This window comes from Pteropus medius, unplaced genomic scaffold (assembly GCF_902729225.1).
Source record: "Pteropus medius unplaced genomic scaffold, Ma_sr-lr_union100, whole genome shotgun sequence".
NCBI classification, from domain to species: domain Eukaryota; kingdom Metazoa; phylum Chordata; class Mammalia; order Chiroptera; family Pteropodidae; genus Pteropus; species Pteropus medius.
The window spans coordinates 9,339,691-9,357,916 of NW_024350325.1; the positions used below are offsets into that span (position 1 = coordinate 9,339,691).

Here is an 18,226-nt window from a genome sequence, read left to right on the forward strand (position 1 = left end):
AAGAAACAGGTAAAATTAATTCTAATTATACATTTTATTTAATCCTACTTTTCAAAATATTATCATTTCAACATGTTATCAGTATAAAAAAAAGTTATTTCATGTTTTTTTAGTACTAAGTTTTGAAAAGCCAGTGTGCATTTTACATTTTCAACACATCTCAATTCAGACTAGGCACATTCAAGTGTTCAATAGCCATATGTGGCCAGTAGCTACCATACTGTACAATGACGGTCTAGAAAATAAAGTACAACTAATGGATAACACAATGGCCCCTAGAGATTGGAAATCACGAATTGAAGTGATGTTGGCACAGCTGTGTGTTGTTCCTAAGCCACATTCAAAACTCATGTACATTCAGCAGGTTGTCTTTCTTGTGTTGAAGGTTTCCTTCACTGTGCTGCAAAGCTTTTTAGTTTGATGAAAACCCATTTATTTTTGCTTTTGTTTCCTTTGCTTGAAGGGACATATCAAAAAAAAATATTACTCAGATTGATATCAAATAGTTTACTACATATGTTTTCTTCTAGGAGTTTTATGGTTTCGGGACTTACATTTAAGCATTTAATCCATTCTGAGTTTATTTTTATATATGGTGTAAGAGAATGGTCCAGTTTCAGTTTTTTGCATGTATCTGTCCAATTTTCCCAGCACCACTCTTTAAATAGACTGTAAGTGCCATCGATAGATGAATAAATAAAGAAGATGCGAATTATATATATTTCACTATATATATATCGTTATATATACATATAATGGAATACTATGTATATAATGGAATATTACACAGCAATGAAATCTTGCCATTTGCCACAACAGAGATGGACCTAGAGGGTATCATAGTAAGTGAAATAAGTCAGACAGAGAAAGACAAATACCATATGTTTTCATTTGCACGTGGAATCTAAAAACAAAACAAAACAAATGAATAAACAAAACAATAACAGACTTATAGAAACAGAAATCATAGGGATGGCTACCAGAGGGAAGGAGTGGGAGGATGATTGAAAAAGGTAAAGGGGAATATAGTCAATAATATTATCATAAGTTTGCACAGTGATAGATGATTACTAAAATTAGTAGGGTGATTGCATTGTAAAGTGTGAAAATCACTATATTGTACACCTGAAACTAATGTAACTAATATAAAACTGTATACCAACTATATTTAAATAAAAAAGAATATTCAAATAATTAAAAAAATAAAGTCTTCTTCACCAGGAAAACAAAACAATACAAAACAAACTCATGTGCAGACATGGAGTAGGCAGAGTTGGTCTTGACCAGGAATGGAATTTTTCCAGCAGCATTTAAACAAAGGAAAAAAAGGAGAAGGAATTTGTGGCATGTACAACCAAAAGTTTTATAAATTGACCATAGAAAGTAAGCCACAGAAGCAAGAATTGGTGGGGGGGAGGTGAAAAGGTGGCAGAGACAATTATAGTTCAAGTAAGGTCTAGAACTTTTAGAGTTATAGCTGCCATACAATATACAAAGTAGTCCAGAATAATCCTTGCCCTCTGATCTTGATGGCAGGTATACCAATAGCCATGCTATGAGATGCTATATGATAAATGTCATGCAGTAGCACAAAATGTGTTTTATGTGAGTTCAGAGAAGAAAGAGCCCATGAACTACTAGAATGATCCGGGAGGGTTCATGGAAGTGGTGGTGGGCAAATCAGGTCTTGAAGAATGAATAAAGCTTTAATTGGTCTGTTATGGGAAATTTGCAAAGTGGGGAGAAAGCGCAAGCATGAATAAAAAAATCTTCACTATTTCTTGAGCTAAGAGTAAAACAAAAATTTTAATATCAATATTTATTGAGAGGGCTATGATCACATTGGGGAAAGCAGCCTACAAATAATAATAGGTCTTTAGAGAAGAGTCCTGGGACAATTTCCCTGGGAAAAGGCTATACTATAAAATAGTGATCTCCCAGAATGCAAAGTTTCCTAGGAGTATGAAAACTAAAAGCCAAAGACTGTTCCCAAGAAATAAATGCTCTTTCTTTCTGGCCCACCCTGCTCTTACACACATGTGTATGCACACGCACACACACATCCTTTCATCTTTCATTTCGAACTCAGTCTCATATATTTAATTTTCCTCTAATGAAATGGTCAGTTACATTTAAAGAGAAACTTTTCATCATCGGATTCTGGAAGAAAATATGTAGAAACAACGAGGATTAGAGTATGTAGGATGAAAAAGGCTTTGATTTCTATTAACACTTTATTTTTAATAGTAGGTATACTCTCACTTACAGATTCAGTTTATAATTCCTTTAGAAAACAAGCTGCATATATGCATTGTATTCTTTTTTCTAAATCTGATGTCATTTCTATTCAAATTTTAAAGGAAAAGTAGCATTTCAATTTACTTTGGTTCTCAACACAGTCATCATTAAACAACAGGAAATTTAGTTTTTCCTAAGCATGTGCAGATCATTGTCACAAAAAAAGTCACCCTCTTTTCCTAGCTCTAAATAGGAAAATCTGCCAGTATTCCCTCCTCTTTTTTTCACAAGAACTTCCTACTCAAGTGGAATATTTAGAAACAGTAAGAAGAACTAGATTTTTCCACATGACTTTAATAATAGTGTTCTTTGTATTTACGTGTCATATATCCTTGGTACTTCATAGCTCATTATCATTTTAAATTTACAAATCAATATATGAAAGCACAAGGTTTAGAAGCAGCTCTTCTCTGCCCAACAGTAAGTTATTAATATGTTATTAACAGTAAGTTATTTTGTTATGAGATCACTCTCATAACAAAAAAAAATGAGGTGCTTAATAAATAGAACATATCAATTATCAAATATCTCATTTAGTCAAGATAATTTTAAGAACCATGGAGTTTTAATCATATAAATAACCATATTAAACCTCATAGACCTACATTAATGTAAATATAGATTCATATGTCATTCCATTAAAAACTAATACTTAAGATGAATTAATAAATATATATACATATAGACACATATCAGTTCCACAAAGTGGAATATATTTCAATCAAAAAAGTCAGCAAATGTGTAAACGTATTTTAAAATGTGAGGTACTGCTTTAAATTTTTTTCACCAACATGTTACAATTCTGAAGGGTACAGATGCCACTGGTCAGACTGCTGTATATGTTACCAAAGTACCTCCTTAGTGAGAGTAAAAGCATCCATTGTCTGCTGATTCAATTAGGAAGGTAAGGTCTCCAGTTCACTTAGCAGTGCTAAGTTGTGGTTTTGATTCCAGTGTCTTAAACACTCATATGTCTGGAAGATTCTATAAGATCTGTCTCAAGGAAGCACAAGCTACCACATGAGCATCAGAAAGAAGGTTAGCAAGTGACTGAAACAGCTTCTTGACTATTGTCTTCAAACACTGGTGGGCAGCATTCAAATATCTGTCAAACTGCTGTCCTTCAATTTGTAGAGCCAAATGACTGCAGATATTTCTAAACTCAACACTGTCCTGAAATGAACAGCAAACAGAAATAAGCAGTTAGATAGGTTATAAGGGACATTTGTTGTACTTTGTGTATCCAGCTTCCATTCTCATCTCTGATGATACCACTCCAATTTTTCTCTCAGAGAACTACTCTCCTCCATTCTCAGCCTGTGTGGTGTGACTAAAGCAGACCCCACTCCACAACACCAGTGACCAGGCCAGTCAGAGCATATCCCCCCCTCAGCCAATTAGATTGGTCAGGGATGGACAGGCAACCCAACACAGGCCAAAACCTACAGTTGCAGAATATTTGCTAGATTGCGAAAGAGAAGCTCTCTTTAACTGGGGCTGTTGGAAAACATCTTACCACCATAACAGGAGAATCCAAATGAGAACAAAGCCAATGCAGAAAAAAACAAAAAAAATAGACCCGAAAGATTAAAAAAGACTGATTCTAATAACATTTTCTGAGCATGTCAGCCTAGTTATACTTAAACAATAAACCCCAAGATTCTTCAGCTGAGTCAGTAAATATCCTTTTTCACCTAAGCCATTTGGAGTTGAGCTTCTGTTATTTATTCCTAAAAGAGCTTTGACAAGTACACAAACAGCCTCTGCTCCTATTATTCTATACTCACTGTCTTCAAGGTTCCAATACAGGATTTGGTATTTAATGAACACAGTCTCAAGATGTTTCCAATGCAAATTTAGAAAGAATAGTTCCCAGGGAGTTTAATTAAATTGATTTTTAATCCCCAAATGTTTCACATTCTAACATCTATAACATGTAAATAGTACACTGAAACTGCTCCACATCATATAATTTATTGTTAAATAAATGGAAGTGACTTCCCACAGACTTCTGGTTCTGGCAACATGGCACACTTAGTTTCTTCAAAACCTACTGAATTCTAAATAAAATAGAACAAACTTCATCTCTGAGCTTGCAAGAAAGTAATGGAAATCTCCAAGGGCTGGAAATAAAGGAAAAATAGATTACTTTAGCTGCCCTCCAATACTCATTAAGAAAAGAAAGTTGGTCTCTTTTGAGCTGGTTTTGGGATAGAGGTAAAGTTGCCCCAAGAATGTGTAACTGTGGATGGGTACTAAAGAGTAGTTTAAGTTTGGAGTAGCCTCTATACCATATACATGTTCTGGGAACATTCGTGCTAAGAAATTGACTTAAAATTTGGAGCTGGGCTGACATATCCATGGACACATGGCAAAAGCAAACCAAAGACTATTCCACGAACATATTCACAGCCTATACCCCACAGCAGTATCCCCATAGAGTCTGTCAAAGACAAACTCAGAATATGAAATGTGAAATACATTTACCATGACACAGCAGATACAACGTACAGCCGGATGAAACTCCAAGAATTTCAGATAGAAACTATAAAGTATGCTTAAAATGATTAAAGACATAAAAGAAGGAATCAAAAAATGTTTAAAGAAAAATCAGGCTTGAAAAAGAACCAAATACAAATATCAGGACAAATACTCAGTGGGTAGTTAAAACACCCAAATAAATACATCTGGAGTGAGGATTAGTAAAGCGAATGATAAATATGGGGAAATTGCCCAGAATACAAAATAAAAAGTTTAAGACATGGCAAATATGAATGAGAGATTAAACAACATGGATGACAGAATGACGAAGTCCAACAGATAAACCTCCAGGAAAGTCGAGACAGAGAAAGGGATAGAGGCAATATTAAAAGAGAACAATGAATAAGAATTATCTAAATTGATCCAAGAAATGTATCAGGAAATAAAACAGCCTTGAGCAGAAAAAGTTAAATGAGATCCAAATCTAAACTCTTATTACGAAACTACTCTTAAAAGTAACCGGAGAGAAAAAGATAAATGGGATTTAAGAGATGACAACACAGACAGTGAACTTCTAAGTCACAACAACTGAAGAAAAGAATGGAATAATGACCTTGAATAACTGTCAACCCAAATTTTTTAAAAAAGTCTAAACTATCAGGGTAAAATAAATATACTTTCATTTAAAAGGAGTTGCCACAAATAGACCTTCACTGTCAGATCTTCCTAAAGATATAATTCAGAAAGAGGAAATTCAATGAAGAAGGCAAAAATAAGATGTAAGAAGCGACAGTGAACAAAGAAATTTAAAAATATGGTATAAATCTAAAGATTTGATTGCTCAAAACAAAAATTATAATAACTAACTTGGGGTTTTCAAATCAAGATGATTCTAAAATGCTAAACAGTAGTAACATTTAGGATAGAGATACATTCTAACGCATTGCATTTATTCAAGAGAAAGATGGCAAAACTGATAAATTTCTGCCTTGTTAAGTATGCATGTGAGATGTGTAAGAGTTACCCTTGAAGTAGAGAAATAATACCTAAAACTTCAAAATCAGCAGGAGAAAAGTATATTAAAACTTTATTTGTTCTATCTAGGTAAAACAAAAAAAAAATGAAGAAATACACAAACATAAAGTAAGGTGAATAGAAAGCATCAAATAAAACATATAGTGATTACCAGATTTGATTTATTTTTAAAAATCTATATGTTGTTCACTTAAAGCAGCACACTTAAAACTAAAAATATCTAAATATTGACAGTCAATGGATACTAACATATATGCCAAGTAAAGAGAAGCCAAAATAAAGCCAGAAAAATCATTATTAGGGATAAAATAGACTTAAATTAATAAAAGGAGCTATTCCTCCAGAAGATATAACAATTTTGTACTTGTGTGTACCTAATATGATAACCTAAATTTACATTTAATCCACAAACATAAAAACATTTTAACCCAACTTTCTCAGAAACTAATAGATCAAACAAAACAATCAGCCTAGAGTGAAAAGATTGAAACACTAATCACAAATTTGGTCCAATGAAGATAAACTAATATACATTATTCTCAAAGATATTTGGAATATTTATGAAATCCAACTATCATATAATATTCCACAAAGCAAATCTTAATGAACATCAAATCAAAGTCTATATCATACAAATCACAATGCAAATAAGTAAGAAATCAATAACATAGATAATGTTCTCAAAACATGTATGACTTAAAAATTCACTTGTAAATATTCATGGGTCAATGAAGAAATAATTGAAATTTTAAAATGCTTTATACTAAACATTTATGGAAATACTATATCACGCATTTGTGGGCTATATAGCTACAAAGAGAAATATGTAGACTTAAATGCTTATGTAAGTAAAGAATAATCAATGAAAAACATGAGCTAAGAATTCAACTCAATAATTTAGGAAAAGAAAAATGGGTAATCCAAAATAAAACGAAAGGAATAACAAAACATTAAGCCAAACTTTGATGAGGAACTAGAGTTTTCTTCCTAATTTTATACAGAAAAAAAGAAAAAAAAAGTTATTCTTGTCCTTAATAAAAACTTTGTCACTTGGGTGAGAAAATCTGGTTGTCTGGCAAAATGTTTATTAGAGAACTTCTTCCAAGAAACAAAACAAACATCCATTTATTCAATTCAGCAAACAGTGGCAGTGGGATCACAGTGTAAGCTAGGTGCTGGGAAGGAAAGATAAACATGCTACAGAGTCCCCTTACTCAAGGATTCGCTGGCTACCATGCTTCTTTTTCTTTCTTTCTTTTTTTTCTCTCTTAAAGCATTCTTGAGTCCCTGCCTTTGTGTGTCGCTCATTTTTGCTCAGAAGGTATCAAGGGACTACGTAGATGATCTGCCTCATAATTCATGAGGCAACCTATATTGCTGGAGCATGTTGCTTTGGAATGGGAAAGGAGATGGGAAATGACTCTGGACTACGTCCTGTAGATCCACACTAAGGGAAATTGTCCACTTGCTTTATAGAAGTAATCCGATTCTAAGTACAAAGTGGGAGGATCAAAGAAACATGCAAAGGGAAATTCAAACTAGAAGGAAGCATTGAAATGTGTGCAGACGTGTGCCTATTAGTCAGTCTGCAAAGATATTCATCATCCAAAGAAGATTAAGATGCCTTTAAAAGTATATCTGTGGGCCTAAAATCTGAAGTCAACTTCAAGTTCACTATAAAGAATCAAAGAAGGCATCATTTGGGGAAAATTATATATATATATAATAAAATTCCACTGCCGGGCTGTACTGATCCCCAAGGCACTGGGTAAACTTCAGATCTCTGGCAAGCTTTGCAAAGTCTCTTTATTTTACTATTTTAGTACAGTGTTTCCTTTTCATCCTTTCTCAAATATATTAACAGTCAAAGAAAACAAATTAATAGGAATAGCTTTCCATGGGACTCTTAAGCCAGGGAAGGGGAAAATAAAACAGGTGGTTGCTTCTCTTCCTTTCTAGAAGGTCTAAAGGCCAACTATGGATCCAATCACCATGGATTCCAATCAAACCTCTCCTGTTTCTGCTGCGTACAGTGGGGCCACGAATCACAGCATTGAGGAAACAGCATATTAAGTTGTTCATGGGCTTTCAGTAGGAATTCACATGATCAATATTGGTGATGATTTCACTTATGTGCTTTCAATTCAATGACAGGGCATATCCTCTCAGTAGCTTTTATTTAGCAAGTCCCAGATGCTTCCAGAAATTGTGTAATATCCTACATTGTTCTTTGTGCAAAATTACACTATGGCTGAGCAAAGTAAAAGCAGGTTTTGGAACTTCTAAAGCCTTATGTAATTTCATACTTTGGATATAAAACATATTGATTGCTACAGTGGTCCAAATTGATGGCCAGCATTTACATTTTAAAGTGAGTGACTCAGTGAATCTATTGGGACAATGGTCTCAGCCTGTTTAATTCAGTTTACGAATCAGTTAAATTTATTTCAAATGTGTATCAAGTTTCAACAACCCAATTGATTACATTGGATAAAAGATGATAAGATGTGGTACCTGGTCTCTAAAGAGCTTATAACCTAGTAAGGGGAATAAGACACACAGAGCATATATCCAAACATCCAGTGAAATGTGATGAGGGCTATGGTAAAAATATAAAATACAAAAAATACAAAAACCCAATTCTATAGAAGAGCAGACATTTCTAGACTCATAATCTAAGCACTGCACAATGTTCATACAAAGCTTGTTCTGATGTGTGAATCCTTTCTAGAGCATACCTATACGTGGTTGTCCAAAACTTTCTTGGCCACACTGGAGAAACTCATGTGCTTGGGAGACAACCCATAGCTCTAGTTTTCAGAACATTTCTTCTAAATGATTAGCTGATAGGCAGAATAATGGCTTCCCAAAGACATCCATGTCTTCATCCTCAGAACCTGTGAATACATTACAGGCAGAATAATGGCTTCCCAAAGACATCCATGTCCTCATCCTCAGAACCTGTGAATACATTACCCTAAATGGCAAAAGGAATCTCATAGAGGTTAGGATAGGCAGTCCCCAGGGAGCTACAGGACCCCTGGGATGCAGAGCTCATTCCGTCACTGGAGCATTGGACTTGCCATCAGAGCCCTGGCTTTGCTCCTTTGATAGGCCATCTCTGGACAAAAATATTTTAGCTATGGAATATTTAGTGTTCTCATCTGTAAAATGGAAACAATAATAGCTACCACCTGGACAGCCTGTTATGGTCAAATTAGCTCATGGAAATGCAAACTCGGTATTTATAAAGCACTCTGTTAGTCTAAGGTTATGAGTAAAGTACTCTGCTACATGGGAGATCAGCACGGACAGCAGGAGAAGGAAGGGGAAAAAAGAAAAGAAAAATATGCTCTATAGAAACTTGGAATCTAATTGGTGAGATAAAACTATTAAACTCTTCAGTAGAGATATCACACAGAATAAGATTAAGGCTCAAAAAGAATGGCCAAGTTCACCTCATATGCATTAGGATGGCTACTGTCAAAAAAACTGAAAATAAATCTTGGCAAGAATGTGGAGAAATTGGAACCCCTGGCACTGCCAGTGGGAATGGAAAAACATGCAGCCACTATAGAATGCAGTATGAGTTTCCTCGAAAAAAGTAAATCTGAAATTACCATGTGATCCAACAATTCCACTTCTGTGCATACATCCAAGAATTCAAAGCAGGAACTCTAAGAGATATTTGCAAACCCATGTTCATAGCAGCACTATTTACATGAGCCAAGAGGCAGAAGCAGCTCAAGTGTCTATTGACAAATGAATGGATAAACAAAATGTGGTAAATACATTCAGCCTTAAAAAGGAAGGAAATTCTGACACATGCTACAGTATAAATGAACCTTGAGGACATTATGCTAAGTGAAATAAGTCAGTCACAAAAGGACAAATACTATATGATTCTACTTACATGTGGTACCTAGAGCAGTTAAACTCATAAAGAGAGGAAGTAGAATGGTGGCTGCCAGGGGCTGGAGTTGGGGAGTAGAAAATGGGAAATTATTGTTTAATGGGTATAAACTTTCATATTTTTAATATGAAAAAATTAAGGAGATTGGTTTCACAACAATGTTAATGTACTTGACACTAGTGAACCACACATTGAAAATGGTAAATTTTATGTCATGTATTTTTTTACCAGGATAAACATTTTTTTAAAACCAAACTTTTTTTTTGCCAACCTTTGCAGAAGGACATGAGTTTTGTGTGAAGCATCAGAGAAGTGGTAGGTGGGGAAGACTGTACAGACACTACAGGTGGTGTCGAGGAAAGCCATATTTGACTCACAGGGAAGAGATGGCCCCTGCAATTAGCATGGGTAACATAAGCATAGCCTGAAGCCAAGCAAGGACTAGGACTGGGAGATCAGTCTGAAAAGAACAGAGTTTGGTGTTTTGAACCAGAAATATAAGCTAGTGTGGAGTCTTCAGTGTCACAGTAAATTCCCTGGAGACTTCCAAACACGGGGGTAACATGGCAAACCAGAGCTTTAAGAACACTGGTCTGGCGTATGATACTGAGCACCTAGGAGGCGCTGGGCTCCAAGTGAGGCTCCTTACGTACCTTGTCTCACTCAGTGCTCACAAGAGTCCACAAATATTAGAGATGAAAAGAAATGTGGCTTGAAGAGATTAAACGATATACCGAAATTACACAACAGAGTGACAGAGCTAGAATTAACCTCCCTTTCAAAACTCAGATGTTCATCAAAGACCAATCCCAAATCAGAAATTGGGCCCAGTGCCATGATGACTCAGAATGCAGAGCTCACTGTTCAGTAGGGGAGACAGACTGGCCAACAGACTGGCCATCAACAGAGCTATAGATGCCACAATGGGATGAACAGGGACACCATGGGAACAAGCAGAGGAGGCACTAAACTAGCTTTGGGGATGGAATAAAACTGTCTACAAGTGAATTGTTGCATGCTTATTTTTGGCTATATTCACACTATTTTTTTAAGGTTAACTGAGTGTTTTGAGTATTACAAAGCTCAAATTGGCCTTGATCAGATACAAACTAAAGGTTGGACTGTTGGCCCATCCCTCTTTCCTGCAACATAATTGAGAAGTCTTGGCCAACTGGAAGATATTCAAGGCATGGAACCTTCTGTACCCAATGTATGGCCAACTCCTAGCTAATCAGAAACCTAGCTGGAGCTCTCCCTTCCTCTGCTCTGTTCTCTTTAACTTGGTGTAAGGGAAGTCTCTTAGAAAAACCACAACACTTGAACTTTTCTGCATTATGTTTATTAATATGCACATCTGGAGTCCTTGAGCAACTTAAAATGCACCTGCAGAGTCCAAAAAGGGAAGAAAAGTTAAGCCCCTTTTTAGCTTCTTTCTGAAAATAAACACTCCCATCAACACCGAAGGCTTGAAGGCAAAAAGAATCTGGCAGCAGGAGTCATTTTCAAAGCTTGTTTTCTGAAACCAATACCAATGGATAATAAATTTGAAATACAATATGACTTTATAGGCTCCAAAATGCAGATAACTTTTAAACAATCCAAAAGGAAGGTTTTCGGTTTTTTCCTACCACGTCATCTTCAAAATCACTTCTATGTCTACATAAATCATAAATCAGTTCATATTCCCTTAACCACCAGCTTTAAAATAAGTTGATTCTTTTCAAAACAGTCATGTCTTGAGATATATTCTCTTACAATGGCTTCCACAAACTTGTTTCTTTTTACATTTTCCTCTCTCGCTCTCCCTGAATGCCTAATGTCCTCTACAGAGAGTATTAAAGAAAGAATGAGCTTTTCCCCAGCTTTCTGTGATGGAGCCTGGCCTAAATGAGATTCAGCCTGGCAAGTAGACCACTCTCCACTAAAGCCTCCCAGCTCTGAACCCTACAAAGGAACACAAACCCTCTTCCCAGACCCCTTACAATTCTCCATACTGGATGTGTATATAAAATGGGAATGTCGTTTCTCTATTTAGAGGGATATTGTGAAAACCATACTATCAGAAACAGTATGCTACAAATTGTCATTAAGTTCACTTGGTTCATCAACATTTGGCTTTGAACTACAAATTCATAGGGCTTAGAGCAGTCACCAGTTGACTAAAACCCGGATCAATCTCAAATAGATATGCAACTGTGCATTAATAAAACACCCAATGAAGAACCAAAGTATCTGCCATTCACCATAAAGTCTATCGTCCACAGGAAATTAAATATTTTTACTTGTGCTGTATCCTGTGTAAACACTCACAAGTAACTAATGTTCCTTATGCATTTGCTTTGGGCACATCACCATTTTCATTAGAAAAGTCTGTGAAAAGTACTTTGTGATGGATACAAGCACTTGATTCAGGTATGCACACAAGACGAACCCAAAACCTGTAAAATACAGCATGGCAGCATTTCCATCAAGACGTCAAAAATAAGTTGTTTTGTTTTACGGCCTTCCTGCAATATCCTTTGCAAAATTTCATTTCAGAAAGCCTAAATACCCTGGTTCTCATATCATTCTCATTATATAGAATTACAAAGCTGTAATGAAGCTACTATTAGAGCAATCACTGGGCCTTTTTCTAACATATAATCACAATTTCGTCTCAAGTCAGCAGCAATCCCCTGGCTATGACTACTAATGATATGACTGTGAGCACCTTTTTTTTTTCAATAGTATGTGAGTAATTTTTGAAGACACAATTCTAAATTTCCAGAAACTGGCTTCACTAACTGATGCTTTTTGTAATGGTGGTGGCGGTGGTGGTGATGGTGGTAATGGTGGTTTTTGGCTTTGCTAACTAATGGTAATGGACAAAAGAGCACTCATCACCAATGTCTTCCTCTGAGTAACCCAATATTCACACTTGCAGTTTGCAAAGAGCACTACAATGACTGTGCAACCAAAGCCAACAGTTTTAAAACCACTTCTCTTGCTCTATAGGGGGGGGAAAAAAAAACAGTGATGGAATATTTGGTACCAGAATTAGCTAATTGAAATGGGTGAGCTCACAGGCAAGTTTAATCTGCAATGGCAGGAAAGTTCTGCCTCCGACAGTTGGCATCAGCCATAGTTTCCATGAAACTTGCTTTAGAAAAGAACTCTTAGCAACTATAAATGTTTTGAACTCTCAAAGGAAGACAGACAAAACTCAATCAGTGACTTCATAATTGGCTTGTTAATGGTCTCTGTGAGTCGGTCTATTTCAGCAGTTGTAACATCCTAGCCTGGCTTCCTTTTGGTGTCCCGCACATTTCTATGCTCCTTTTGGGTGGCTAGGGCCTAAAGCATCCTTGCTAGTATTACTAGTTTGATAATGATTTTGACATTGACTTGGTGCTTTTTGTCCCCATGTAAAGTGGCCACCATGTAAGGAGGCACACAAATCACCCAGAGTTATGAACTGAATTATGTCCCCGCAAAATTTGTATGTTGAAAACCTAACCTCCATGTGACGACTGTACTTGTAGATAGGGCCTTTAGGGAGGTAATTAAGGTTAAATGAGCTTATATGAGTGGGGCCATGATCCAATACGATTGGTGTCCTTATATGAAGAGGAAGAGACACCAGAGCTCTCTCTCTCCACATGCACAGAGGAAAGGTCATGTGAGGACACAGTGAGGTGGCCATCTACAAAATTAAAGAAGAGAGCTCGCACCAGAAACCAGAAACTAAATTTGCTAGCACCTTGATCTTGGACTTCTCAGCCTACAGAACAGTGAGAAAATGAATGTCTGTGGTTTAATTTCTGCCATTTTGTTATGGCAGCCCCAGCTGACTAGGATACCTAATCTACAATGTGACTGTTGCATCCCAAGTGGTGTGCATTGCATGGCCTGTATGACTGTGTCCTGTCAACTATGTACTCTCACATACTTTATTTCAATGTGATAATACCCACTATAGCTAGCCGTGTGATTTGGCAGAAAGCATCACATAAAACCATGTTTAAATTGTGGACCATCACTTCCCAGTAGTGAGATCTTCAGCAAAATCCTAAATTTTCCTGAGCCTCAGTTTTCTCCTGTAATAAATGTTTGTCAAGCTGGTTAACTCCATCCTCTCCACCAAATTTAACAATAATCAGTATTGCTAACCACTTCTTATCCACCATGAAGAACTCATTTCATGTTTTGTTTTGTTTTTTTGCGTAAGTTTGATAATCTCTACATGTAAAAAGGAATATTAAGAAAAAAGTACAATACTATAAAGATACCTATTCTTATTGTGGTGAGAGTTTCTCTGCCTTCATGCCTGAAATTTCCATTTCCTTCATCCTCAGTGGTTTGATCATTGAGCTACTTAATGATGACATCTCTAAGCCATTGAGCATGGGCTAAAGCTGACCTCCAGTTAGAGGAGGCTTATTGGAAGTCTCTGGGTCATCTTAACTTTGCTTTGCCAATGGTTCCAGAAAAGTTTATAAGAATTTATGGGTCAGATCTATCAATATCGAGAATGGAATTCATGATAATAGTTAAAAAGAATTCATGAGGTATCAACCCGTTAATAGTAATAACAACAATTAATAACAATAATAATAATTTTAAAAGCTCAAAGATATCGAGACTTACTATGGGAAACCACTAGCTATGACCTTATATGCATTATCTCAATAACCGTATAAGGTTAACTATCACTAAACCCACTTTTCAGGTGAGGAGACTGAGGTACAGGAAGGCTCCTAGCCCAAGAGCCTACAGCAGGAAGTGGCACAGTAGGTTTGAAATGCCCTGTGGGACCTGATAGCTGTGCTGTGCTATCTCCACTTCAGAGTTCCTAATACCTGCCATGTGGCTTTAGTTCAAGTGAGTCCTCCTCTTTACTGTGGCAAGTAACACTAGAGAAGAGAACTGAGGTTCGGGAAGTTTCCATATACTTCCAAGTGATACACAAGTGTCATTTCCATTAGCACAAATCCTCCTGAAACCATTCTGGTATTATAAAATTAATCTGCATGTTCTTAATTTAAAAATATAAAAAATATTCTTCCAAATTATTTGAATTAACACTAGTATTAATGAAGCCAAGTCTGTACAATCAACCTGCTAGAAAGGCTGTGTCCTTATGTCTAAATGCTTTATAATCATTACTCTATAGACTAAATGAAGATAATATCTTTCCTCCAAATCTCAAACCAGGGAAAATTCTGAGATGTTGGCCAGGAGGCAAGTCATCCAGAGAAATCTCTCCCTGCTCCTCTCCCAGAAATCTGAAAAAAACTGGCTGTTTTCAGGAGCCCTAAAACTCATTACTCTCCTGCAGGTGAATAGCAGCAGATGCCAGTAGTAAAAAAAACAAACAAACAAACAAACAAACAAAAAAAACTGCAGATCTCTGTTCCTAATGAGCACTCTGGACACTTCTAGAAAGTGGCAGCAACACAACCAGATGTCTGCATGTTTGCTCATGACAAGGAAGAAAAGAAACATGACTCAAGGGGCTGAGTAGGTGAAGGAAGCTTCAAGCACATTTACAGACTGAGAAGGATTGGCAGAGTGGCGGCAGCAGAAAATACGAGAGGAGGGAATTGATAGAAAAAGCTCTAGGAGCAGATGAAAAATTTGTTCCAGTACTTAAGAGAAAAAATTTACTTAAGGGCAGGGGAGGGGTGGTACGAATCAAACAGCATTTTTTTATTAGAGACAAAAAAGAAAATGAGCGGAGATGAGATTTTTTAGGTAGAAAGGAAGATATTTGAGTCAGATGGCCTCAGTTTTCTCGAAAAAGGAATGAGAGGGGTGAGGTTTGGATGAAGAAACTTGAGGGTAGAAAATGTTTAGGACAAAAAATCAAGCGGAAAGGGTTAAAATGATTGCCAAGTAGAAGTGACAGCCACATGAAGCTTAATGGGCAAGATGTGTAGTCCAGAGCAGAAGACACCATTGCCACCAGCTGGGTCAGGCCCTCTGACAATTATCTTCTGACCTGTTCTCCAAATCTCGGCTTTGCCTCCCATGATTTATCTAGACTCCAGGCCTTGCCTCAATTATTCCAATGGCTACCTTTTGCCTGCAAGACAATCTAAGGTCCTCGGCATGACACACAGGCCTTTCCCCATCTGAGCCCACTTACCTTTCCAGCATCCTTTTTTGCCTTCTGCCATAATGAACTAATTTTCATTCCCCACAAGCCCCAGACCCTTTCATTGCTCCTGGGTTTTGGATCACACAGGGTCTTTGAAGTGCTTTTTTTCCCTTTAACGCCTGAGAGAGCAAACATTTTTTTTTTTTGCCAATCTATATATTCTCCTAACATTATATAATACTTCCAATTTCATCAATTCTAAGATGCAGTTTTTCACATTTCAAAAATCTCTGAAATTAGGTTTTATCTCAAAATCAAAGGTATGCCATTATTTAATTGGTAAGATTTTTATTTCTTGGAGGTACAAAAAAAGGTGCATCTTACATTTGAGAGTATTGGTGAAATGCAGCTTTATTATTTAACACTCTAAGGTAAGTGGAGTAGGACTTCACGTCTAGAGGTGGTCTAGTTGCGCCCCGCCCCCTCCGCCGCCCCTCCTACCCCCCCCCCCCGCCCCCCACATTTGGCAATACTTGGTTGGGTGTGTGTATGTTGCTGGCATCTCGGGGGTAGAGGCCAGAGATGCTGCTAAGCACCCTATAATGCATAGGACAACTCGCCCTCCCACACACACACACACACACACACACACAACAGTTGTCCAGAGAAAATGTCGATAGTGAGGAGGTTGAGTATAGAGTAACAATGCTTATTTGGGTATATGATATGCTTTATTGTGTTCGATTTTTAAATGTCTTGTACAGTGTATAATGCATTCTAATATAGCAATTTTCTCTGAAACTTTGGCTTGTAGAGCTAGAATGGTAATTCCTGAGAAGTACTCCAAGCTTTCTTCATCACCCCTCCCCCATTTCCTTCTGATAGACTCCCAAGGGGAATGAATAAAGCAATGTTCCAGGTCAAAATTGGAAAGCCAGGTCTCAAAGTGATTTATGACCTTAAACCAATTAAGCTGATTAATGGCAAGCCCAATGCTGGAATCCAGACCCCCAGGTTTCTATGATTCCACTCACCTTGGACGGCAGCTGGCTATTTCCTGGCTAACTAGTTTGGTACCTTAAGGGGAAACTGCGTCCTACAAATATGAGCTGCACGATTTAGCAGGAAGTTAGCATTAGTATTCACGCTTCAACACCCGGGACTCTATGAGAATTTAGGAGGGCTCTGTAAGGTCCCTGAGCTCTGCGAGGAACTGTATTTATGCAAAAATAATTGCGATTCATAAGCTTGAAAGAACTTTAAATTAATGTAGGCGATTTCGTCATAAAAAAAAAAAGCAGAGGAAACTTAATACGTATATTTAAGGCTCTGGAGGAAGGGCGATTAATTTGGAAGGGGGACTAGGGGATTCTGTCTTCCAAGCCTAGAAACTGCACCTGTGGAAAAAGCCTTCAGCTGGAGCAGGAAGCCGATTTATGTGCGCTAGGAAGGAGTTCCAGAGGCCTTTGGGAAGCCTCCTGCCGGTCACTGTTCCTCACGCAGCCTAGGCCCCAGATGGGCCCCGAGTTCCCTGCCCCAAGTGCCGAGTCTCCGGCGTGTCACCTCCCCGCTGCACTCTTCAGAGGGGTGAAACACCATGGGCAGCTCCGCTTGATATCCTGTGGCCCCACCCGGTCTCTGAGCCCCGCAGCCGAGACCTGCAAGAGCCTCCTGCGCCCTGCAGGGAGATTCTGCGCTGAGGTGGGGGATGGGGGATGCTGGAGGCCAGACTCACCTTTAGGTGGATGGGGGAAGGACCGCTCTGGCTGAAGGGGGCCCAGCAGTGTCTGCTCCAGGCTGACCAGCTCCGAGGTCGAGTCCACCACGCGGGCCAGCGCGCTGCGCATTGCCATTCGGGCCAGGGTGCAGGGCTCGCGACCCCGGGGAAAGGGCCCCAGCTCCGCGCCCCACTCTGCTCCTCGCACCACCTCCACCTCTGGGGAGCTCGCCCGCAACCCGGACTCCTCATTCTTGGACCCCTTGCCCCAACTGCCCTCCTCGCACCCCAACCCTGGCTCGGCCCGCAGCGGGCCTGAGCGACGCGCTGGAGCGGCGGACACGTGGTCTGGGTTGCGCGGATTCTCTGGGGCGCCGGGACGGTCCCCCCACCCTCACTCCTGCTACAGCAGCTGCAGGGTCTACAAAGCCACCATTTGGTGGCTGATGGAAGGCACTAAGGGCGCGGGGCTAGCCATCGCCTCTGCCGCCGGCTCCGCGCGCACCGCGTGCAGGTGGAGCAGCGAGCGAAAGAGGCGGGGCGTTTGGGGGTCGCCAAGGTCACATTTCCTAACCCTTGGCTCCTCCGCCTCCCTGCCTCTCGATGTGTGGGGCCGGCCCTACCCCTGGCCTACAGTCGGTGACCCGCGCTGGCCCCAGCATTCGCTTTAAGTCCGAATAGCCTTGTTAGAACACAAGGCTGC

At 38.6% G+C, this 18,226-nt stretch overlaps 1 protein-coding gene across 1 annotated transcript; it reads right to left on the minus strand.

The window, feature by feature from the left end:
- Positions 1–3,264: 3,264 nt before the first annotated feature.
- DLEU7 (deleted in lymphocytic leukemia 7) lies at positions 3,265–18,001 on the minus strand. The gene is given in 3 exon segments (XM_039839237.1): positions 3,265–3,471; positions 17,542–17,556; positions 17,558–18,001. Coding segments are annotated over 3 exon segments (666 nt in total).
- Between the last annotated feature and the right edge of the window lie 225 nt (positions 18,002–18,226).